Source organism: Scophthalmus maximus, chromosome 20, assembly GCF_022379125.1.
Source record: "Scophthalmus maximus strain ysfricsl-2021 chromosome 20, ASM2237912v1, whole genome shotgun sequence".
NCBI lineage: Eukaryota > Metazoa > Chordata > Actinopteri > Pleuronectiformes > Scophthalmidae > Scophthalmus > Scophthalmus maximus.
In genome coordinates this window covers 6,548,764-6,572,380 of record NC_061534.1, presented here as the reverse complement: position 1 = coordinate 6,572,380, position 23,617 = coordinate 6,548,764, and the positions used below count along the sequence as shown (strand labels likewise).

The window sequence follows — 23,617 nt, the reverse complement described above, 5'->3', positions numbered from 1 at the left end:
TTCAGGGGGATTTTAAACGAATCTTTCCCACCCAGGATCTCATTGAACCCGTTTGCGTGCGTGAATGACCCCAGTTAGATGTGGCTTCATCCAGGCCAATCTTGTTTTCAGCCTGTAAATCTCGTTAATCAATGTTTTCCCCTGGTTGTGCGTCCACATAGGTGAAAAGATAGGAACACTGATGAACACTGAGCAACATGAAGCCTCTCATTTGCGGCCACCAGCTGAGAGGACAATCAGGACAGCAGCTATTCCTGGTCATGAGCCGGAGGCGGCCCTCTGCCTATTACTGTACTGTTCGGGGATTGGTTTTTATAAGCACAAAACGGCAAGTTTCGTCCTGGTTTGCCACAGTGGCGGTTTGAGAAGTCCTGCTGTAAAATATCAACAAGCAATAATAATAATAAAAAAAACTCCAAAGCTCTACATATCCACTTATTTTCAGCTGTAATATCTTGAGTTAATAGGTCGAGCATCCCACATTATCATTATTTGTTACAAGCATGGCTCAGTAGTAACTGTGCACAAAGATGGTTTCCAAACTTTTAGGCTTGTAACCCCTTAAAATGAGGCGTGCGACTCCTTCGTCTTAGGTTACGGCCTTGCTGTGGGCACCAGTTGTGAGCTGTGCAACCGAAGAGTCGTCTTTTTTCCTATTCAATTTCAGATTTCAAAACTTGGTGCGGTGGCGCTATTAAGCTTTTCACAAGTAAAAGCAAAACTTTGAGGGGGGGAAAAGCGAATATGTAACAGAAATCCTTTTTTTTCTTCTCTTTCTTATCCCATTGTTATTCAAAGTTGACCATTTGAAAGCAGGTTGAGAAAAAAGTGAAGTCTCTGGTCCTTGAAGATTTCTGTAAATACTATACAAAACCATTAATATACCTTTTTTAATTCTGCTGTAATGCGGAAAAGCCAGGTGATCTTGGAACCCTGCGTGTGAAGCGCCGCCTGTACGGAGACAAAATTAGATTTATTTACCACTCATTTTAGTAATCATTTCGGCTGGCCCACTAATTTCCGGGCAGAACGGGGGGGGGGGGCGACTCCGAGGATGTTTGTGAGGGATGAGTGCGTTTAAATCAAAGCAGGATGTAATCAGCCATGCAGGGTGCTGAGCTGTCCCTGAGGGATTTAATGCTCTATTATTTAAAGGAGGGCGCATCAATGTGAAAATAAAACATGCAGTGGCATGACTTACACAGAAGTGTCGAACGACGAATTTTTTTTTGGTTTGTGATTTCCCAATATATCAGATAAGTTTCATTAGTTTCTCAGTAAAACTTTGCCTCGCAAAATTGTCGTTGTCGTCTCTCTGTGAATCTACTTGGTCGCTGTTTCTCTAAAGCTGCAATTTATGCAGAAAACCATAACCATTCACACATTATCCCAAACAGAGGCTGCACTCGTATATATCTAGTCTAGACCGCTGCTGACTGAGTCAGCTCAAATTGTGTTGGTGCCATTCTGTATACCATAATGAATAATCAGCGCTAATTGGAAGATGATGAGCCTGTGAACCCTGACCTGGGGTAAATCAGTGTAATGTTCAGTCCACATTTTCAGAATAAAAGGACAGCATGTGTCATGTAAAGCGGGTTTGTTGGCTGCCAGATTTCCATTGCTAGTTCCCCCAGATGATCTGGAAGATTGTCGGAAAAAGAAAGTGATGTTCTTATCTCACACATTTGCTTCAGGGGAATCACCAGTTGCAGAGGGCTGCTTTCTGGTGTGTCTGCCTGCAGAGATTACACCGAAAGTTGCACGCTCAGCAATCTCCTCTGCATATGGGGAAAGAGATAAATGTGTAAACTGTCAAACAATTCAAATCACAAAAGTTGCATGTTGTAGTTTCAAACTCGTCCATAGTTGAAGACACGCGGGGGGGGGGGGGGGGGGGGGGGGCAGCATCAACCAACAGTAAATATATTACGTTCGACCTTTGCTATATGAAAATCTTTGTCTTTATCGTTCCTCTAATTCATCCATACGCAGTGAAAATCATTCATGACTTCTGTGATAAAGGACCAAGTCGATGTAGAGCTTACATTATAATAAGTCGAATGAATGAGGAATATTACCCAAAATGTATGGCCTTGTGTGGCAGTGTGTAGAAAACATTGACGTTTAATCACTACTTTTTCTAAAACCCACAGTGTAATGCTTTGTCTTGGCTGGATGTAAAATTACTGTTTTGTGACACCACAATGATTCATAAGAATACCTTAGTGTATATTAAGTAGAGAATAGTGAACGAGGGGGTAGTTCAGTTAAAGCTACGTTCTCCCCTCTATGTCTCTTTCCATGGGGGGGGGGGGGGGGGGGGGCAGCATCAACCAACAGTAAATATATTACGTTCGACCTTTGCTATATGAAAATCTTTGTCTTTATCGTTCCTCTAATTCATCCATACGCAGTGAAAATCATTCATGACTTCTTTCATTTTACTTCGAAACAGATTTCTGAGTGTCATTGACATGAATCTAACTTTTCCATTCAAGTCCATTTTGTGCCAACTGCACATATGGTTCTAAAATCATGACTGTTGAACGCAAAATAATTGATTAGGACACTTTGACAGTTTGTCTATCTGTGCATTTATTCCCGACGTTGGCTTATTCTCAGAGGTGCTAATTTTCTTTGCCGGAGACTGAGTGCTGAGGTCGGGTACATAAAACCCAATGAATTTATTTCACATTTACAGTATGTACAATTTCCCAAAGGAAATGGAATTCCTAAAATAAACCACTATTGAAGCTAAAAACAACAACAAATGAGCCAATCTGATGTTGTCGGAGAGACGTGGGCATTTTATAAAGATAATGGCTTTTTACTTGAGCTGGGACAGTGGGGCTGATGACTGTTGGGTTCTTACTGTGATAAAGGACCAAGTCGATGTAGAGCTTACATTATAATAAGTCGAGTGAATGAGGAATATTACCCAAAATGTATGGCCTTGTGTGGCAGTGTGTAGAAAACATTGACGTTTAATCACTACTTTTTCTAAAACCCACAGTGTAATGCTTTGTCTTGGCTGGATGTAAAATTACTGTTTTGTGACACCACAATGATTCATAAGAATACCTTAGTGTATATTAAGTAGAGAATAGTGAACGAGGGGGTAGTTCAGTTAAAGCTACGTTCTCCCCTCTATGTCTCTTTCCATGGATCCAAATTAATCAATCACACTATAATGCTGCATCCCCGATGTAAGTTATGAATCAAACAGTCTTCACGGCCAATCAATGGCTGTCATAAATTATTCCAGAATCATTTACTTGTGCTGTATTTTTAGCTTTCACCTTTTTTTGACATCAAACCATAGACTGTAAAAATGGACGTAATCAACAGGTCCGGAAAGTAAAGCCAATGCAGAGGTGCCTTAAGCCTGTATTCTCTGGAATTTCCAGCAGTGGGCGACTTCGCTGGTAGACAGAAATAAAAAGACTGTTTTCTATAGAAAATCTATGAGAAAATGACCTGAGTTTTCACTCGACTTATGACGACAGTAAGCATTTTCCTGATGAGTTAATGGTCTCAATCTCTGGTTTCAAGTTTGTCAATAGAGCATACATAGTCAATAAAGCATGATATGCATGGGGGCGTGGATACAGCGTGATCGACAGCTAGTGCCGTCCAATGGGTGCAGGTTGCAGTTGCAGGTGGACGGGCAGCGGACGAGCTCTCAGTCAGACACACCCCCTGCTCCTCCAATTACGGTAACTTTTGGTTCCAAAAAAACCAAAATGGTGCTCACCAAAATATGAAAAAAACTCGAGGATTCAGAGCGGCAGCTCACATTGGGTTGCCACTTGCTCCAAACAAAGGTGCAGTGTTGTAAATAAACTGTAAAATCCACAGTGATTAAAACACATTGAATTCAGTTATACTCATTCAAATGTTCCCAATTAAAATCTAAATAAAACCCCCAAACCCCAAAAACCCAAAATGAAAAGAAAAGAATGATTAGCCATGACTTAATATTTGTATGTTGTGATAAAATTGTAAAACCTGTTCGAGTCGTTCGATTTAAAAATTAAAAAACATTCCACATTCTCAACTCAGGCCATCAGTTCAATAAATGATGATAAATTGACAAATAAGGGCAAAGGAATTAGTCCACATTGATCAGCTTTTACAGACTAGAAATTGAGGCAGTAATTGGGAGGTCTGGTTCTGAGCCTAGAAGCGGCATCACTTGCAGATTGTGGTTAACGAAACACTGCTGGAGGAAAAGTCACCGGGTCGCGAAAATCAATAGTTTTCCTGTTGCTGGTGCTCGAAACGTGCAGAGCAACTGTCACGTGAGAGTTTTCACACGCTACGTTTGTGTGTGTGTGTGTATGTGTGTGTGTGTGCCGTAGATTGAAAAAACTAACATTAGGGGATAAGCACACGATCTCTCCACCTCATACATTATAATCTTTTAATCATTTCGCTTGGTTTTTCTAAATAATAAGGTGCAAAAAGGTCAAAATCCCCAGTTGTTCAGAAAAAAAAGCAACCACTGTTGGCTCCAGGCAGCGGATGATTGTGACCCTTCTATACAACAATCATAGTCTCAAGAGAGCGAGAAATCCCACCAGCTCTCAGTGCAATGGAAGCAACAACCTTTAGTCGCTTTCGCACCGCGACAGTGACTTCATGCCACCACACTATTTTAGTTTCATGTGTTGCAGTAAACGTCTCTCAAGCCCCTCTCCCGCCGTTATGAATTGCTCGACGAGCTGAATCATCGGCAGATTAAGAAAAATGTGACTTGCAATCATAAATTAACAGCAAACGTACACAGCGAGGAGTTTGTTGAACCGGAGCGATTGCAGATTATGTCTACAAACATTTGCGAACAGCATCTCTTCACTCCCACATTCCACTGTACATCAACACATCCCCGCCATCGGGCACATGTGGACATTTGCCCCAGTGTAAGATGAAAACGACTTCCCAGGGTCAAATTCCAAGGTGAGACTCTGGAGCATGCATGCACTTTGTGTAGGCTTTAGACATGCAATTTAGTCTTGATCATATTTTCATGAACGATACAGCCGTAGATGTTGAGTAGCAGATCTCGAGAATCAGTGAGAGCCGGTCCACCTGCACTATTTTTTTTTTTCATCAATGGCGCCGCCCAAGGCTCCGACCTGAGTTTACTTTAAATCCCTTTCAACGTTCAAAGATGCAGTCCTATACCGGCCAAGCTCAGGAAGCCAAACAGTCCACGAGCACCAGACAAACTCTATATGTCGTCGGTGAAGATCAAACACTGACAGTAGAGCAAGAGCAATGAATTGTTTGTGTGATATGTCCAATCTCCAAGGCATAGGAGTGTGTGTATGTGTGTGTGAGATTAGTTCCATGTTATTCAGGTTAAACATGCCTGACTATGCTATTAAAAAAAAGTGGTCCCTAGCTATGACATGATCTACTGTACTTTTTTTTTTCTCTCGTTCGATCATTTTGGTGAAAATACAGTTATTATATTTCTAGGTTTCAATCAAAGGTACTTTCAAACCCACACTTGAAGCAGCCTCATCTTCACTTAATAGAAGTGAAGAGGTGTAAGCGTGCAACTTATTCCCTTTCTCACTTTATAGAGTATCAATAGTGTACTCCAATGCAGCTTCGACCTCAGAACAGCGATGAGACAGCTCTAATCAATGCAACAAATTACCTGCTATTAGCCACCGGCCAGGGTTTTGTATCTTTTTCTGTCCCTGGGTTTCAGTGCAGCCTTTGCACAGAGGCATATGCACCAGCGTTTTCAACATCAATGTGCTATATCATTGCCTAATGATACAGTGTTTAATAGCCACATTACTTCTTACAAATACGACCGTCATGTATACAGTATATATAGCCTCCGTCTTGTGCAAGTGGTGTTGTTAGCGCTCGAAGTTAAGGCCACGTTTCCCGAAAGGCCCATTATATTCTGTTACAAAATAGATGTTGCTACATTGCCGCCTTGGAGCTTTCCCTGTTGCCATTCGTCTTCATTTCTCTGCTGCAAAAGAGACTCGTGTTTGAAGGGATTTTTTTTTCTTTTTCTAATCTGCATTTTATAGTATCTCAAGTGACAATTTTCAAAAGTAATGTCCTGTTTACATGCTACAGATAGGGGCAGATAAATTGTGAAAGCCAAGAGATGGCTGCAAAAGAGAAAATCCCATACCAACAAATGTCAGTTTCGGTCAGACACACTTTGATCAAGTAATTGACTAATTGCAAATGGTTTCGATGCTGCAGGAAAACCATCTGCTGTTGGAGTGAGCTCTCAATGATTCCAAGCAGCTACAAGGACTTAACTAATGTTCTATTTACAGACAGATGCAAGGACATTAATCTTTTCTTAAATCAACACTATTGCACACATAAGAAGGAGCGGTTTTGCAGCACACCACATTAGCATGAGTGTATGGGAAGAAGAATAGTGGTCAGGTTAAAGAATGGTAATGCTGCACCTGCATAGACATGACTGGACGTTGCCAGTCAGGTGGACCTTGCCGGCAAACAGAAGAATCCCAAACACCTATCTTTGTCCTCTTTCAAAAGTTTGCGCTTCGTCGCTGTAGTCTGCAGGAATGCGAGCGTTGTGTGGGAAGCATGCAAAGAGCTTCTCTAAAGTGAGTGTGACAGCAGGATCTGTGAGTGTGCAGGTAAATACCACCTTCAAGACCAACCCAAGCGGAGAACTCCTCCTGATACATATTTTATTAAAAAAATGGTCTTTCCTCTGCATTTATGATGGGCGCCTGTGGGCGAAAAACAGACAAGTCGGTAAAAGACCCGAGGTGACTGGAGTGCTGGAAGCAGAGAAGTTCCTGGATGAGTCAGAGGCTTGTGTGCAAATCTATGAAGGGAAACGCAGAGGGCTTTGTCAGGGGAGATCTACAGACGTGCAAATGTTGTATATTTTGCCACCAACGGGCAGGAAATTAAACTTAAGCTGACATTTTACTACTTTACATTTCGTCGCACCGCACCGTGGAGGAGTGAGAGTCGTGAACAAGCAGATGGTGCAGGAATAAAGCCTGGACAGCATGGGGAACCCATATGCGCGGTGAATTAGGAAATCTGTGCATCAGTCAATACAAAGCAAAACGGATGAAATGTTTATGATTTTTCGTGATGTAGTGTCAAAGGTCAAGAGAAAAGATATAGTTTTTCGATATCAAAGCATGAAGCTGAAATGTTTAGCTGGGCAAGCAAGGTTGGCTTACGGAGATCAGGTGTGGTTTTATGTAATTCACCAGATCAGAGAATATCAAACCCTTTTACTGTCACAGGTTTGGTTTGTTCTGGACCCAATTTCACACACAAAATACAGGCTGATGCATTAACGGATCTTTTCATGATGAATACTGCTACAACTTACCAACAGCTGGAAGAAGGTAGGCAAACGGGATCAGGGGGCAAAAGAACATTAAATTAGCAGGTACACAGGAAACACCCCTATGGAATGTGAGGGGAATAAAAGCAGGAACAGACACGGGAACAAGAACAGACAAACTGGCAGTTACACGTTAACATAGAGCTGATATAAACTCTGGCTGAGGTGATGAGGAAACTGGGATCAGTGGAGTGTGAGTGGGGATGGGAGTCCAGGAGATTAAAGATGGAAAATCAGGTGAGCGGATGGAATTGGGGACAGGAAGAAAGTCTGGGGACATCTTGTGGGCGAAAGAGAGAAGGGCAGGCCTGAAGGGGAGAACATGGAGATGGAGGAGAGTGGTAAACAGGTGACAACTTCCAAAGGGAGACTGAGGCAGCAGGGTCGTGACAAACATGCGAATTCTGCTCTGCATCAAGATGCACAGCATCGGTCTCGAGTTCACACAGAGGAACGGAGAGTAAATGAAAAAGGCAGCTCCGTGAGCACAGCGAGTGAGCGAAGAGGAGAGAGGTCACACGAGCTGCTGACCCTGAATTACAGCATGGCTGTAACCAAAACCCTGAAATAGAGCTATCAGTGCTGGGGAAGATGAGGAAGGAGCACAGGGGAAACTGCCAAACAGGGATTAAATTATGAAATGGTTCCTGGAAAATGGGCGATGCACTTTATGATTTTTACAAAATAATGATTTTTTTATTTTATTTTAATTTTTTAAGGCTGTACAGGTCTTTCATTAACGGATACACTTAATCTCATAAATAACTGCCTCCACTTTTGCCTCCACGATTTTGGAGCCTGGCTGAGTGTGGGGATTTTACATAATCATGAGGATATATATATATACATATATATATATATATAGAAGAAATAATATATATACATTGTAAACCGAATTTACACAGTGTAACAGGATTGCAACTTAGTTAATGAAATTGCACAGCGACAATGCATAATAGCACATTAAATTAGGTTTAAAAGAAAAAGTGAATTTGATTGTTGCTGGGGGATTTTCCACTGACATTAGAAACTATTTTTTGGGTAAATATTGATGTATTTTCTACAACACTAAAAGTCTGTCTTCTTACGCTCTGGATGTGTAGTACTCAAAATGAATCGCTTGAGGCAGTAATGCGCCAATGGAGGGGAAATACTACTATAATATACACGAAGAAGAAAAGTTTCCTGTCTAATGTGTATGCCCTGAATTTAGCCTCACAGGCATCACTTCCCTCGCCGTGTGAAACACAGATTACTGCTCTTTTGTCCAGATTAACAGTCCCATATTTCAAATAAAGTCCTCGGCTGTCTCTAGTTTTTATTTAAGTGGGAGATTAAGGGGAGGACAGGACACTTCCTGAGGCACCAAAACCGCCTGGGAGGTCACACTGAGGGCTTAAATATCCCTCCCCCTGCCTCTGACTGGTCTCGTATCCTTTGACTGGTGTTGTCGGGGAATCAGAGAAAAGACAAGAGGAGAAAACGTGACGGGACACTTTATTTTTTTGTTTTACCTTTCTCAGTCCGATGTTTCATTTTAAACGCGTTGACAGTTAGTTGGCGTTAGTTTACACGAGGCACGGAACGCGGGGGGACAAAAGACATAACAGTACAATGACGGAACAGTCCTCGTTGTTGCTGCGTAAACAACTAGTAGGTGAGTTAGCATGCTAACTGCTGGGGGCAAACGTGTAGCATCGTCTGTTTCCGTATTCTTCTATTTTGTCACACACAAGACAACAGCAGCTGCGTTTCGCTCGGCCGTTGTCGTCTCCGCTCAGCCCACGTTTCCTCGCGTACAGATGACGAGCGAGTTTTAATGCACGTGTGTTAGCTAGCATGTCACACAGCTGTTAGCCGAGGTAGCTGCTGCTGCGGTTGTTGCGCAATAACTGCTGAAGGCTTTTTTCTTTCTTTCTTTCTAAAATCCCGCACAATTTGCGCGTGCTTGTTTCTTTCAGACACTGCGGGGTTTTCTTGTTGCGTTTCCTCAACAGCAACACACACATTGAAAGGGATTTCGAAGGGATTCACGCCATCGCGTGGAAATGACACATGCTTTTGAAAAGTGTTTGCGAAAGAAGTTCATCAGCACCTTGCATTTCAGAGCTCAACAAGAACCCGGTGGAAGGCTTCTCCGCGGGTCTGGTCGATGACGACGACATCTATCAGTGGGAGGTGGTGGTCATCGGCCCTCAGGACACCTTATTGTGAGCGAGAAATCATAATCCAAGTATAAGTGGCGAGTCAGTCGTGTGCCTCAAACCGCCCAGTGCACCACTTAACGCCACCGGCTTTTCTCGTCCGCAGTGAAGGAGGTTTCTTCAAGGCCACCCTAACCTTCCCGCGGGACTATCCTCTGAGGCCTCCCAAGATGAAGTTCGTCACCGAACTTTGGCATCCAAATGGTGAGGACAAGCTCTCCCCCCCTCCCGGCCACTGCGTCTCCGATTAATGAGAATCGGCAAAAGTGATATGACACGAGCGGCATTATTCTCTGCAATGGGTAAAGTAAGAACACACAGGAGCAATCGGAGAGCGCCAGAGCTCTGCCGAAGTTGAGCGATCCCCCAGCTCCATGCTGTGTCACCCAAAACTCGCCTCACTCCTCAACAGAGCGACATACGAGAAGTGAACGACAAAAACATGGAGATAAAATAGAATCCAAAAATAATATAATACAAGGGGGAATGAGGAAAAGCAGTTGGCTTAAAAAAAAAGGCAGCTCAGATAAAATCAGCTTTCCATTGAAAGTGTGTTTTCAGGAGAGACTGAAAAAAACTGAATCGCATTACATCATTAAAAACAATGACAATCGCTAACTCCATTGCAAAACGAGTTGACATTATTTTAAGGTATACAAGTTCAGGTTCTGTTTGGTGTCTCAATTGTAAATGGATGACATATTCACTAATCCTAACAATTTAGCTTTTGTGTTTTTCAAATACGTAAATGTATGAGTTAGTTGTCACCGATTCCTGCGTTTTAAAATGTCCCTAGATGCTGCACCATGTACATTGGTTTTCCTGTATTTAGGTGACTAAAGTTCCTTGAGATCTTGACTCTATTATCTGGCTACTCCATTAGGTATATTAGGTTCAGCCTCCCACTCTGGAAGTTGTAGTATAGTATTAGCTCTTGTGCTGAAGTGCCTTAACGTGTCTGAAATCTTGTCGTATTTGCGTTTTCTCCCAGTGGCAAAAAATGGCGACGTCTGCATCTCCATCCTGCATGAACCCGGCGAGGACAAGTACGGCTATGAGAAGCCTGAGGAGCGCTGGCTGCCGATCCACACGGTGGAGACCATAATGATCAGCGTTATATCCATGTTGGCAGACCCCAATGGAGACTCTCCCGCCAACGTGGATGCAGCTGTAAGTGACCACTCTAGCCGGGGTTAGGTTTAGTTTTTTTCCCCAGTGATATATGTGCACCAGTCTTAATTTAGTCCTCATTTGTTTCTTTATAGTTACCATACATTATATATGTATACTTTACATGCGCACAGTATCTAAAGGAACAGAAAAGTCAAATGACTTCTTTCAAGACCTTCTTTCTTTTTTCCTAATGGGAATCCAAACACATAGGCTGATTGACGTTGGTCACTACAAGGGCAAATCACCGCTTCTGAAGGCCGAGCTGAAGGCCTTTAAAGGGCTCATCTTATTATTCAGAGCCTGGAGACGGAAAAGGCTGATGGTTCAAACTCAAGTTTGAAGTTGAGTTAACATCTCTCCATCGGCACTGCTTGGAGCTTTTTGTGCGAAATGCATAGCCAAGAAGTAGGAAGAAACAAAGCATAAAGGAAATGGGTCGCACTAATGAAATAGAAGGTGATAGAGTTTTGGCATGTCTCATCCTGCAGAAAGAGTGGCGGGAGGATCCTAGAGGAGTTTTTAAGAAGAAGGTGGCCAGATGTGTGCGGAGGAGTCAAGAGATGGCTTTTGACTAAAGCCTCACTCCAGTTATCGACACAGTAAGTACAGCCATTGGTCTGGGAATCACTCTCGAGCTGCTGTCAGACATGGAATGGAAGTCCTGAGGGGCTGTATGTGAGAAGGCAAATGTCGGCGCATTTTTTCTGGAACTTTTCCTGCCAGCACCGTTGTAAAATTTCCAGAAGATGTCCGAGTGAGCCTGTTTCAGAATACAGCAGGAAAATGTCTGGAAGATTCTCAGCGAGTGAGTAGACACTTCTACCCGGGCGCCAGCCCTCGCCTGAATATTCTGGAAATTTTCCTGCCATTGTGAAATCATCTGACTCGGACAATCTCCGGCTGCGTTCTTCATATGTGAACGGCAAAAATTTTCCAGAGTTGATGACTGAAAATGGCTTGAGTGAAATGTATTTTGGATGTGTGAAGAAATTACTGAGATCTGAAAAGTTCCTTCTCACTGAGGTCATGCCTCTTCTTGTAAAACCAAATAAATATTTGTACTATAGTTGAACACAATTTCAACCTAACCTGAGATGTTTGTTTGGTTTCAGGTTGGACTTTTTCGCAGGATTTGACAACCGTTAAAACTTCAGTCAGCTTAAAATCACAGGACATTTTTATCAACATCATTCACCCAAAGAGGAAAGAAATTTGCAGGATTAAAAAAAAGTTCATAAACCAATTTATTACCAAGTTTTGAGTTATTTATGAATGGCAGTTGCAACCTGCTGCCGAAAGTTCCCATTTTAGACACTGTTCAAGCATCAGCTTCACCCACGATAAGAAGTTATACAGGCGAATAGACGTGGGTTTTTTTTTATGTGCTTGGGGAATAAATATCCCATCTGATTAAATGCACAATTTCCAAACTTAGTTTACTTACCTATTTATTTAGACTGACTATTATAAGTATGTTATTTTTTTTAGGCTTGTTTGTTTTCAACCTGCCACACTGAGCCATCCAGTCTATTGTTTCACAATCGATGATGCAGTTCTGGAGTATTTGCAGTCATTAAGAGATGGAGATACAGACACTGGCTTTTCTTTTCCTGCACATCAGTTCTTTTTCCCGGAGTGCGAATTTTATCATCCATCGCTGCCTTAACTTCGACTGCCAAGGACGGAGGGAGACCTTTTTTTTTCCAACAAGGACTGAATCTGACGGCTTGTTTTGAAGGCAGATGAACTCTTATTATGGACAAACCAAAGAGAACACACCAATATATATTTTTTGTAATGAACATGCTACATTTTTACCTTTGTAAATGTAAACTCTTTGTCCTCGCCATTGCACGTGAAGATACGACAAGAGGCATCCATCTTTCCTAAGGGAGAGGTCGTGTTATAGTTCAGTGGCACTTCGAATACCACCCATAAAAATAGTCTCCTGATCGAGCCAGTCATCAGGGCTGAACAGTAGTAATGAACTTTTATGGCTAGTTTAAGAACATCATTTGATGGGTATGCAGGTCAATGAATGTTAAGATTGTGAAAACGTAATAAAGCTCAATGTGGACGTTGTAGGCTGATTTGATGAAATGTTTTAAATTGTTCTACATTTTTAAGTCGTGTGTGCGTGTCACTGAAATACAACTTCCTTCAGAGCTGCAGTGAATCAAGACAGAAGGAAAAAAAAACCAGCCACAATACTTTCCAATCTCCATGATTGCTTTATTGAATTAAGCACCAGCTCAATATGATCCAGACGAGCAAAGACATATCCTTGAAGTCAAAAGAGTACAAAATTATTTTAAGCAACACAAAAGCAGACCCCCATCTCATCCCATGCCCCCCCCCCCCAAAAAAAATCCATCCATGATGCAGGTGTTAGACAGATGCGCAGGTCCTGAGTTGTTCACTGTCCGGGTGCCGACAGACTTTTGTTCATGAACTGCCTCTTGACAAAGCACACCCACCACTGAAAGAAACAAAACTTTGTTAAGAAAAGTCTCGAGCTGTCGCACTCAAACGACCTGTGGCAAGAATCAAAACAGTAACTATGGACCAAACAACTCATTAGGCACAAGACGTTCAGATACCGAGTTCTAGTGCAGATGTACGGCTGGAACGGATATTCATTCTAAGAGTTTAGTTGAAACAGCATTTGATTATTGAGCAGCTGTAGCTCAATTTTCTCTTAATTTCTTTTCTGGTTCTTGTTGTACAATACAATTTAAACTGCTCTGGATGCAGTTTACTCAGTTCACCCTGGACAAAAGGTAGCATTTGCCCCAACGATTTTAGTTTGACACAAGAAGTTTTGAAACCAGGTGCAAGTGCTACGTTGCACACAAGTGTGGAGTGGTACCTTGTAGCTGCTGTACTCACCTTGCTGGGTTTGTCTGTCTGGGGGTCAAACACACGATCACATAGCCTGAGGCCGGTCTCCTGGCGGATCTGCTGGAGGTACGCCCTCATGGTCTCTGGAAAGGTTACAGAGGCAGTTTTATAACAGCCAACAAATTAATCAGTGTTTAACAGTCAAAACTCTACAATGTAGAGCAGCAACAATGAATCGATTAGGAATTGACTACTGATTGTCTTCTGACAATCATTTTAAGTAGTTTTTCATGCAGAAAAGGTCAATATTCTCTTATTTCTGCTCCTTAAATGTGACTATTTCTTGGTTTCATTGCTCCTCTGTGACAGGACACTGAATATCTTTGGTTTGTTGGACAAAACAAAACATCACCTTGGGGGTTTGGGAAACACGATCGACACTTTACAACATTCTATGGACCAAACAACTAATTGATTAATGGAGAAAATAATCAACAGATTAATCGATAATGGGGAAAGGAGTCTAGTCTGCCGGTTGGTTCTTACCGTCTTCCTGCTTGTTTGTGGGTTTAAGATACATAGCATTCAGAGGGAAGCCAGGTTCTCCAGGAATGGGGAAGTTAGTGATGCCCAGGGTGTACATCTCCTTCTCTCCCTGACCCCTGGAGCTGCACTGTGAAGAGCCAAAGCAGACGGTGAAATCACTGAATAAACTTGAGCTCATTTGTTTTGCTAACATCTATTTTAACAGGCATTCAAGCTACTATTTTTTTTTAATGGCTCCCTGAAAAACATCTGCTGAGCCCTTCGAGGATCCACAGCCTACGGCTGATTTGTTTTCAGGAAGTCGAAAGTGCAACCGTCCAACACTACAAACTCATGAACAAACACACAATCCTACCTTCTGTAGCCTTTTTAGGCATTCGGAGATGTAGAGGGTGACATAGATCAGCGTCCTGTCCGCCTCATTCTGGAAGACACAAATAAACACACGTTAATCGTTTTGATGAGGACATCTCCACTCAGGTCCCGACAGTGAAAGGGTTGCATAGTTTAAATCCTGAGCAGCTATGCAGCACCGAGGGAGGAACGAGGAGAAGCAAGCTGGGGCATGTGGAGGAACGAAGTGCACAGCTGCTTCATGATGGTGAGGAGAAAAAAACAAAAACCACAGGAACAAGAACACCAGGGAAGTTCTTGCAAATTTCTACAAAACTTTGGTCACTGTAGGTGATAAAGGGATTAATGCAAGTTGCCACTAGAGGTGATAATAAAGGTCTTACCTTGATTTCATAGTTCTTGAAGAAAACATTGGCTTTGAAGTAGTAGATGGCCTCATCAATGATGTCTAAATCTATGCCTGAAATTACAAACAAAACGAATTCATATATACGATTAATTCATATATATTTAGTGTTGTGAAACTATATTCATCAATACAAAGAGCCATCATCCATTTTGGTCAACGAATACCTTTTTTTTATTATGTGGTAAAGCGGTGGTAAGTGGCCAAACCCCATTTAGATTCTAGTGCTAGTTATTCGTGTTATGATAGACAGACAGACAGACATGTATAAAATAAATTGAAACGGCTGAAATAGAATGTAGAAAATACATCAGATCATGACCCCACTATGTGACAGTTCAATCAATTCTTCTGATCTGTGAATTGCACGAACAAAATATGAGAAGGATTCTAAAAACTCATTTCCAACATCTACACACATTGAAAAAAAGAGCTGAAATCTCAAGCATCACAAGAAATGAATAGGGAAGTCAACATTGTGGATGTGATACTCTTCAGGCCATATATGGAAGTAGAGCGGATACCATGTTGCAGGAACTGACAACGAGTGACGCCTGCACAAAACTGACTTAGACAATATATATATATTAATAAAAGCCATTTAAAAAGTAAAGATGACGTGTGTGTGTGTGTGTGGGGTGGGTGGTGGTCTCCACTTCGAGCTGGTTCAAATCCCCGCAGCCTCCCTCACCGTCTCCTCTGGCTGGTCCCTTGAACTGAGTTTTGAGGGGGAGCAGAGCCATGTTCCCCACCAGCCTGGTCTCGGACCCCATCAGGTTTGAGTGATACGCCTTTCAACAACAACAACAACAACAAAAACAGAAAGAGACAGAAAGTTGCTGTCACGTATATTTTACTGGGGATATTTTGGTCAGATAGCCTTGGTGACATCTCTGCCATCGACACCTCTGTCGCTAACAAATAACATGCAACGTGTGTATGATAGATACGAAGCTAAGAAGCATTTGCAAGCTAAGCTACGGCGGCGACTTTTTTATTATGTCGGATATATGAAGCATCATTGAACTGCGAATAAATGCTAACGTGGCTAACCAACTATGCTAACAAGACCCAACATCAGGGCTAGCGATAACTCGGTGGGCCTTGTGTCACCCACTGTGGTCACCGTGTTGGGTTTTTTACTTAAAACGGAAAAATAAAAGCTTCTGGTTCTCAATCGTCGTGTGAATTGTACTCACCGGCATGTTGAGTGATGAATTATCAATCCAACTGCTCTGCGAGAGAAATACTAGCCAACGCAGGACGCTACTTCCGCCTGTCCCACCCTGTAGCTTTACAGGAAGTAGCCACGTGTCATGTGGCGGAGTGACCACACGAGGGCGCCAAATCAAACAAACAATTTCTTCACAACTGCAGGCAAGTTGTATATTTGAATATTTTATTTAAAAAATATAAATGTTCTTAATGACAACAATACATAAACTTCAGCACAATCCTCAAATTACATTAATGGATTCATAGTACACATAAAACCATACATGTATAAACTCTTTTTTGAGTTTATATATGTATATTCTTATGTTAATATATGTCTTCATCTTTTATTATTTTCCTGTAAGTGTCATAAGCTGCTGCATGTCTATATTTCCCTCAGGATCAATAAAGTATCTATTCCACTTTAATTTCTTGAGTCATCAAAGTGGCTCACAAAACCACCAACCTTTTTAAACATATGACAGGACAAGATATTCCTAATCTCCACATGTTGTTATTTTTCTCTGTATCCTTGCAGTCACATGCCCGTCTCAACTGTGACTCAATAAAATGAGTCTTATTTCTTAATCAGCCTCCGATTTGTTTGTTTTTAAAAGTCTCTTTTTTGCAGCAACTCCAGAGTCATGTTACTCCTCAGCTGTCCACTTTGTCTTGAAAAAGCTCATCATAATTTTCGTTAGCAGGCTCTTCCTCAAGATCCTGTAGAAATAGAAAGGACAAAAATAAATAAGATAAGATTAAACTAAGTTAATAGACCATTTAGAAAAAATTAAGGTAAACACAATGTAATTGCATCATGTTGTTAAATTATGTGTTTGTTTTCCTTTTTTTGTCAGTTTCTTCACCTTTGGCTCCTTGAACTCCAGGTCCTCTCCATACTGTATAGAGAAGTCGATATGCTGCAGCACTATGTTAACACCTTCCTCGTCTGTGCGGTCAAAAGGCAGGAATCTCACCATGCTGTAGTCATCGATCTGGAAACACAGGCAGAGACCGTCTTGTTAAGAAAAAATAAAATAAATTGTGAGTCACAACTAAATGCAGCATCATTCAATTAAGGGCCCTGCTCACCAGACCACAGATGGCTTGAGTCAACTTCTTGAACTTTGTGCTTCTGATGACATCGGAGCTATCGTCCATCATTGAGTACATATCTGGGTCCAGATACCTAGGGAAGAAGGAAGCAAACCATGATAAATGTTGTTTCCAGACATAAAAACATATAATGTGAACACACTCTCTAATAAGAGAACTTCAAGCACTACACAATTCAAATTTCTACTTTTTAACCCGTCCTTGACATGGGTTGTAGTGTCAGACTTAAGGGGAATCACTGGTGCAGGTTTCATGCAAACTCAAAACACATAACATTATTGTACTCCTATGAAACTTACTTCTCAATTTCCTTCTTCGCTTTGGGATTGAGCAGGTCTATTTTAGTCATTATATTTACTTGAGGAATCTCTAACAACACCATGGCACTCAGGGCAGCCATGACTCCCGAGATGAACTGCAGTTAAAGAAGACAGAGGAATTGCAACTTCAAATTATTTATTTTTTTAGACACAGTAGCTCAAATAAACAGATGATGTTGGAGAGATCCCGTTACCTTAAAAGACTCCACCATGAACTGGGAGTCAACCAGAAAGACACCACACACCCGAAACTCCCACTGCTGGAGCTGCTCCACCAGCTGCCTCATCACAGGGAGGTGTGTATAAAGTTCAATCTGACCTGCAAAAACAAGCCACTTGTCAAAACTGCTCCACGCTGCGAGTTGACAGAATAGATGCCCTCGCATCTCACCACCCATCAAATCTCTCCTACTCACAAGTTCACAACACATCAGCACAAAGATAAATGTGTAAACCCTCAGCTAGACTCGCATCGGCCACCAGCATATTGCCTCTACCAGGCCGTTTACCTGGGCAGTCAAACAATATGTAGTCATCTTCCACGTGACCCAGGCTTTCCTCCAGCCAGTCAAAGTTGTTGGCGAAGTATTCCATGCAGAAGACCAGGCCCCCGTTAGGACCGAATCTGAGGGAATCGTCCTCCATCACGTCATCCACCTGGATGAGCTCACGGATGTCTGAGGACAAAGAAAACGATGAGGTAGTCAAATGAGTCATGTCAACCAACATAACATAAAATTTTATCCCTCTACACAGAGCAACATGTACAGAAGAGCTTACTTTTTCTTTATTTGATGCAAAGCAGCAAAGACCCTTAGATAAGCACACTCCCCATTCTTAACTTACCCAACTCTTATCTCTAATAGTTTCTCAGCTATACAGTTTATGGTGTATTGTTTTATAATATTTTGCATGATGCCTGGTGTGGTCACACTAAGCTGCGTTCTAGTTTAGTTAAAATTATACTTTTACATTACATTACATTCATTTAGCAGACGCTTTTGTCCAAGCAATTTACAATCAAGTGATTTAGATCATTTCATTATACTGTATGTGAAACTAACCAATCTAACCATCTACCTGTCTAATTATAGCAAACCACATGTCAGCGAATCACAGTCTTAAAACACCATTTCATTTTTTTTTTTTGTCCAACCTTTGTCTTAACAAAGCAGCCGTTCTGATCTGTGTTATATAAGGCAAACACTTTGTATTTTATTCTAATGATCATTTATATAAGAAGAAGAAAACACTGCATTCACCTGCCATGACAGGGTAGTCAAAGTGCTCAGCTGCTGGGTCCAGGTTGACCACCTGGACTGAGCGGTTTATGGACTCTGCATGCTGCACCATGGTGGAGCAGTAGGTACTCTGGAAAATGAAAATACAAAGAAACACATAGATACATTCACTCCGATGATTGCTAAATAAAAAGGTGGACGGACATTACTTGAACTTGCTCCAATGTAGAAAACACATCAGCCTCATGCCTTAGCATAGCGCTTTAGCCGAATAGCATAACAAGGCATCTCAGCATGGTTACGCAAACGACTGATAACATACCTTCCCGCTGCCTGCCGGACCCATCACTAGCTGGGCATAACGAGGCATTTTGCCTCAGCGGAAAAAGCGTTTGTGTTGAATTAAAATTCCTTTATTCGCTTGCCGCAGCTAGCAGTAGTTTTTGTAAACGGATGCCGCATCACTACTAATTGTTCTTCTTCTTCTTCTTGCTTTAAGGTGCAGTAACACTTTTTTTAACTTATACTACTGCCACCTTCTGGTCAGAGTGGGGAATAAAGCAAAGAGACAGCAGGCGCAACTAGTTGCGGCTCAGCGACACACTTCACACCAGCTGGTGGCGGTAATGCACCAAGAAGAAGAAGAAGAAGAAAGTAGGAGGACGAAGAAGAAGAAAGTAGGAGGACGAAGAAGAAGAAAAAGTAGGAGGACGAAGAAGAAGAAAAAGTAGGAGGACGAAGAAGAAGAAAAAGTAGGCGGACGAAGAAGAAGAATGATGTAAACAAACCGAAAGCAGCTAATGTCAAAGCAGTCGTGCTGCTTATTCTCTCACAGGTAGACGGCGAGTGGACGAGTCAAGCCTACACGTGGGCTGGTAAGCTCTTGTGTCTTTGCGCTTCACTGTGACTCTTTGGCTGCTGAACGCAGTAGCTAGCTTACACCCAAGACGTTCTTGGCTAACCGGGATACCGTGAGGCTGGTTCACGATACACGAGCGGTTAACGGCTCGGCTTAGTAGGTTTCCTGTGAGTTGCCTGTTAGTATTTAATCGGTGTGTAATAACTCCCGCTACTTGTCCACCAGCGGACGAGCCTCCGACGGCCACACGCCAAGAAGTCGGCTGTCCACGTCAGCACAGCAGTGTTCATAAGTGAATTACAGCGCATCTCATTAGCAAGTCGAGGCTAACGCTAAACCCGGCTAGCAATGTGGAGAGCAGGAGGTTGAGTACATGCCCATGGCAGACAGTCAGTTCGTTTGGTAGATGTGCCAAACGACAAGACCTCGGCAATCTGTGATGTTACTGTGTAACACACAGCTTAACCAGTTCCCCACGTGTGTTGCTTCATACTGAAAATGAAACTTGTTTTCACTCCTTGAATGTGCTGAACCTTTTTCATTTGAGTAACAGAAACAGAAAGTGTCTGAACTGAAGAGAGACAAGGCTGAACTCCAGGCATCATTGTTCTGGCATATTGATCAGTAGTTCAGTGAATAATCAATGTGGTGTTTGGTTTAGATTAGATTATTCCGAACAATATTTAGACAATAAAAGCAGCAATAATAATAAATCAGTATTCTACCTAGTCTACTATATTTCTTCTACAGGAATCAAGATTAGAAACGGAACTATCAGGAAATTGCTAACCTCGTTTTATTTTTTGTCTTTGTTTTCTAGTGTTGTAGACTATGAGTGTGGGTGATGGAGGACAATCCATGTGGGGACTTGGACTACCTGATCCAAGATGAGGACACACTCATCGAAGGTGTCAGCAACCAGGTCTTATTTGTCGTGGTGCTCAGCATCGCCTTCCTTGCAGGCCTCCTCACTCTGCTCTGCAGGTAGTCAGCAAATTCAAAATGTAAAATTGATATGCCGGACTTTGTATTGTTCAGACAAGTTTGCCATCTTTTCAGTTCAGTGATTAATCCAGTTCTAGTTGCATAATCGGATATAATGGATATATTCCAGTTGACACCAAAGACTCATAGATTCATTTGTCTCCACAGTTTGGTTGGCTGTAAGCAAACCCAAACAGTTACCTAGCTCTGATATGAATTATTTTCTATAACTAAATAAGGTTATCATGTTTTGATTGTTAATGTAGCTGTTAGCAGCCAAAGCTGGCACATTAAAACGGGCACTTCATTGCCAACTAATAATACAGTTATTGAAACTTAGCTTAGTGTTCAGCATCAGATTACCAAAGTTTATGAATATTAAATCATCCTGTTAGTTTGCACTGTCCAAAACAAATGACTCAGGTGTTTCTGTGCTGTTACACATTTACAGTTTCATCTGATAAATATATATTGATGCCAAATGTCCTTTGTCCCTTTGCAGACAAGAGCAGCTGAACATCCATCCTGAGAACCAAGAGCACGTCCGAGCTGTTCGACAACAACTCCAAACAGAGCAGGTACGCAGGCAAATGCAACTTTAACCTTTCTATCTAAGAATGGTTGACAAAGAGCTGAGTGTTACAATTCTGAATAAAATGACGATTAGTTATAGAACTGTTACATGGTTTGTATATTTTAAACAGACAGTATTGTGTTAAAAGGTCTACAAAGACAACAGATTGTCTCTTTAGTATTTAGGATTGAACGTTGCTGAAAGCTCTGAGAACTGAGCGGAAAGGCGTGTATGGTGTTAAATGAGGACAGGAAATTGCAAAAAGGTTGTGGTTCTTAAAATGATTTTCAGAGAAAATGTGACCCAGATTAATATACTTTGGAGGTAGCATGTTAAGTTTGTTATTTGGCAGGATTGGCGACTAGTTCAATTTTTGTGCGGATGCGAATTTCAAAATCGTCTGTTCATTGATAACTCATACTTTAACTTGAATATGTGTTTTTAATTTTCCTGTATTTGATTCTTTCTGTCAGGATGAGAATCCTCAGGGGGAGGCCAGGCAGCAGTATTACACAGACATGTCTTGTCCTGTGTGTTTACAGCAGGCTGTTCTGCCTGTGGAAACCAACTGTGGACACCTTTTCTGTGGTAAGAAGATCGTACAGATCCTAGTAATACTCAATGTGCAAAACTGGATTTTTGTAGTATGAAAAAGAGTTGTTGGTGTAATTTGACATGGCTTAGTTTCACATTATTTCACAGTGCTGTCTTTATTTCCTGCATAGGTTCCTGCATTATAGCATACTGGAGGTATGGCACCTGGCTGGGAGCTATTAACTGCCCAATCTGCAGACAAATGGTGAGACACGTAATAAATCTTCGCTGTAGAATAGTTAACCAAAGACATTTTTCTGTTTTTCACGTCAGTCATGCTGGTATCTGTTATTGTCCCCTGCTTGCAAATTTATTTATCTAAAGCTAAACCCTCATCTATCAAGAATTGTACTTGTTTCTCTTTCAGTCGGAAATACCTTTCATTTTCAATTAAATTGTTTTCCTCTTATTGTCAAGGTCATAGACACGAAAATGACTGCGGGGGTAGAAGACCTCCTCTCCCCCTCAGATAGTCCCTGAGCGTCTCTCACCTGCTCAGTCCTAAATCAAATGTCTCTGTTAATGCAAGCTTAATTCCTTTTGCCTTAATGTATTAAGTATTTTCTCTCTCTGTTCCCAGGTAACATTGCTCTTCCCATTATTTCACGAGCACGCTTCTCCTCAGAGGGTCCAGGATGGTGATGCAGAGCCTCAGCTTATATTACAAGACATCAACGATTACAACCGCAGGTTCTCGGGCCAGCCAAGATCAGTGAGTATACCACAGCCAAATACATATTTAGACTGCAGTAGTTACAGGTTAGCTTGGCCTACTTACAGTGTATTATAATTCAGAGGAGTATATTTAAAACAGACTTTTTCGTAACATTTCCTCTCCCGTTTGTCATCAGTTTATGGACAGGCTGCGAGATGTTCCCACCCTGCTGCGTCACGCCTTTAGGGAGATGTTTTCTGTGGGCGGCCTCTTCTGGATGTTCAGGATTCGAATTCTCCTCTGCCTAGTTGGTGCACTAACATACCTGGCCTCGCCGCTCGACATCCTCCCTGAGGCGCTCTTCGGTCTCCTGGGATTCATGGATGATTTCTTTGTAATCCTGTTGCTCTTTGTGTACATCTCTATCATGTACAGAGAGGTGGTAACACAGAGACTGAACGGCTAGGCGATCACTCGAAAAGAGAGGCTTTTGCTTTCTCACATCAAGAGGAGAACTTTGAAAACTGAGGAGGATGTGGTGGAAGACTGAATAAATGTTTAAGGGACCTGTTCATAAATAATGGTGGTTCTCTCTGAAGGGTTCACTTTAAAGCCCCGAATGTGACTTCATCAGTTGAAAGGAGCTGGATAAGGACGGAGCTCTGAATGTTGACTCTGTATGTAGACTTCCTTGTTAATGGTTCATAGGTTACATGTGGTCAAAGTTGACACCAAAACAACAAAAAGAGGGTTGTGGAAGGATGTGATTATGTAGAAATCTACCTTGAACCACTGCAGTAAGTCGAGGACGACCCTCATTGAATAACTAGCATGACAACCGGCCAATTATTGACAGCGTTGCCAAAAACATTCGTTTTTTTGTTTTTTTTTATAAATGGAGACTATATTGTAATATAATGTGATCTTGAATGTTCTGTCTTAATTATATGCATTAAAGTCGGTTGCCTGCTACGTCCATGTCCCAGATGCAGTTATACAAGGCCTATATTAGTGTGGCTGTACAACTTGTTTGGTCAGTTACACTGAAGATGCACTTATGGAAAAAATGAACGGTGACTTTACACATACACGATGACATTAAAAATACTGCTTCTCTTGCTTGTGTGAAAATCACTGAATCATTTTAC

The 23,617-nt window shown here is 41.8% G+C and overlaps 4 protein-coding genes across 4 annotated transcripts; 2 read left to right on the top strand and 2 right to left on the bottom strand.

The window, feature by feature from the left end:
• The first annotated feature begins 8,809 nt into the window (after positions 1-8,809).
• On the top strand, positions 8,810-12,846 carry ube2g1b (ubiquitin-conjugating enzyme E2G 1b (UBC7 homolog, yeast)). The gene is made up of 6 exons (XM_035608017.2): positions 8,810-9,044; positions 9,495-9,597; positions 9,698-9,795; positions 10,583-10,761; positions 11,253-11,363; positions 11,877-12,846. The coding sequence occupies exons 1-5, from the start codon at positions 9,002-9,004 to the stop codon at positions 11,337-11,339; spliced, it is 510 nt and encodes a 169-aa protein (XP_035463910.1). The 5' UTR covers positions 8,810-9,001; the 3' UTR covers positions 11,340-11,363; positions 11,877-12,846.
• A 129-nt stretch (positions 12,847-12,975) lies between these two features.
• arpc3 (actin related protein 2/3 complex, subunit 3) lies at positions 12,976-16,247 on the bottom strand. Its single transcript, XM_035608016.2, has 7 exons — positions 16,111-16,247; positions 15,603-15,702; positions 14,889-14,965; positions 14,507-14,575; positions 14,152-14,278; positions 13,654-13,748; positions 12,976-13,243 (listed from the first exon to the last, which is right to left on the bottom strand). Exons 1-7 carry the CDS (start codon positions 16,114-16,116, stop codon positions 13,181-13,183), a joined length of 537 nt encoding a protein of 178 aa, XP_035463909.1. The 5' UTR covers positions 16,117-16,247; the 3' UTR covers positions 12,976-13,180.
• Positions 16,248-16,289: 42 nt separating this feature from the next.
• On the bottom strand, positions 16,290-19,304 carry gpn3 (GPN-loop GTPase 3). The gene is made up of 8 exons (XM_035608014.2): positions 19,126-19,304; positions 18,825-18,933; positions 18,072-18,239; positions 17,757-17,881; positions 17,542-17,657; positions 17,219-17,315; positions 16,993-17,121; positions 16,290-16,846 (listed from the first exon to the last, which is right to left on the bottom strand). The coding sequence occupies exons 1-8, from the start codon at positions 19,171-19,173 to the stop codon at positions 16,781-16,783; spliced, it is 858 nt and encodes a 285-aa protein (XP_035463907.1). The 5' UTR covers positions 19,174-19,304; the 3' UTR covers positions 16,290-16,780.
• A 181-nt stretch (positions 19,305-19,485) lies between these two features.
• On the top strand, positions 19,486-23,587 carry rnf170 (ring finger protein 170). Its single transcript, XM_035608015.2, has 7 exons — positions 19,486-19,678; positions 20,483-20,646; positions 21,149-21,224; positions 21,694-21,808; positions 21,946-22,019; positions 22,395-22,526; positions 22,666-23,587. The coding sequence occupies exons 2-7, from the start codon at positions 20,507-20,509 to the stop codon at positions 22,933-22,935; spliced, it is 807 nt and encodes a 268-aa protein (XP_035463908.1). The 5' UTR covers positions 19,486-19,678; positions 20,483-20,506; the 3' UTR covers positions 22,936-23,587.
• The last annotated feature ends 30 nt before the right edge of the window (positions 23,588-23,617 follow it).

Excerpts from the sequence above, each read along its gene's own strand:
- ube2g1b (XM_035608017.2), top strand. The coding sequence starts at position 9,002 with ATGACGGAACAGTCCTCGTTGTTGCTGCGTAAACAACTAGTAG. Across the intron at positions 9,045-9,494 it reads GCTGCGTAAACAACTAGTAG|AGCTCAACAAGAACCCGGTG; the intron begins GTGAGTTAGCAT and ends CTTGCATTTCAG. Across the intron at positions 9,598-9,697 it reads GGCCCTCAGGACACCTTATT|TGAAGGAGGTTTCTTCAAGG; the intron begins GTGAGCGAGAAA and ends TCTCGTCCGCAG.
- arpc3 (XM_035608016.2), bottom strand. Across the intron at positions 14,966-15,602 it reads GGGACCAGCCAGAGGAGACG|GCATAGATTTAGACATCATT; the intron begins GTGAGGGAGGCT and ends TTGTAATTTCAG. Across the intron at positions 14,279-14,506 it reads GCCTAAAAAGGCTACAGAAG|TGCAGCTCCAGGGGTCAGGG; the intron begins GTAGGATTGTGT and ends GGCTCTTCACAG.
- gpn3 (XM_035608014.2), bottom strand. The coding sequence starts at position 19,173 with ATGCCTCGTTATGCCCAGCTAGTGATGGGTCCGGCAGGCAGCGGGAAG. Across the intron at positions 17,882-18,071 it reads CATATTGTTTGACTGCCCAG|GTCAGATTGAACTTTATACA; the intron begins GTAAACGGCCTG and ends TTGTTTTTGCAG. Across the intron at positions 17,122-17,218 it reads CTCAAGCCATCTGTGGTCTG|ATCGATGACTACAGCATGGT; the intron begins GTGAGCAGGGCC and ends CTGTGTTTCCAG.
- rnf170 (XM_035608015.2), top strand. The coding sequence starts at position 20,507 with ATGGAGGACAATCCATGTGGGGACTTGGACTACCTGATCCAAGATGAG. Across the intron at positions 20,647-21,148 it reads CTCCTCACTCTGCTCTGCAG|ACAAGAGCAGCTGAACATCC; the intron begins GTAGTCAGCAAA and ends GTCCCTTTGCAG. Across the intron at positions 21,809-21,945 it reads CTGTGGACACCTTTTCTGTG|GTTCCTGCATTATAGCATAC; the intron begins GTAAGAAGATCG and ends TTTCCTGCATAG.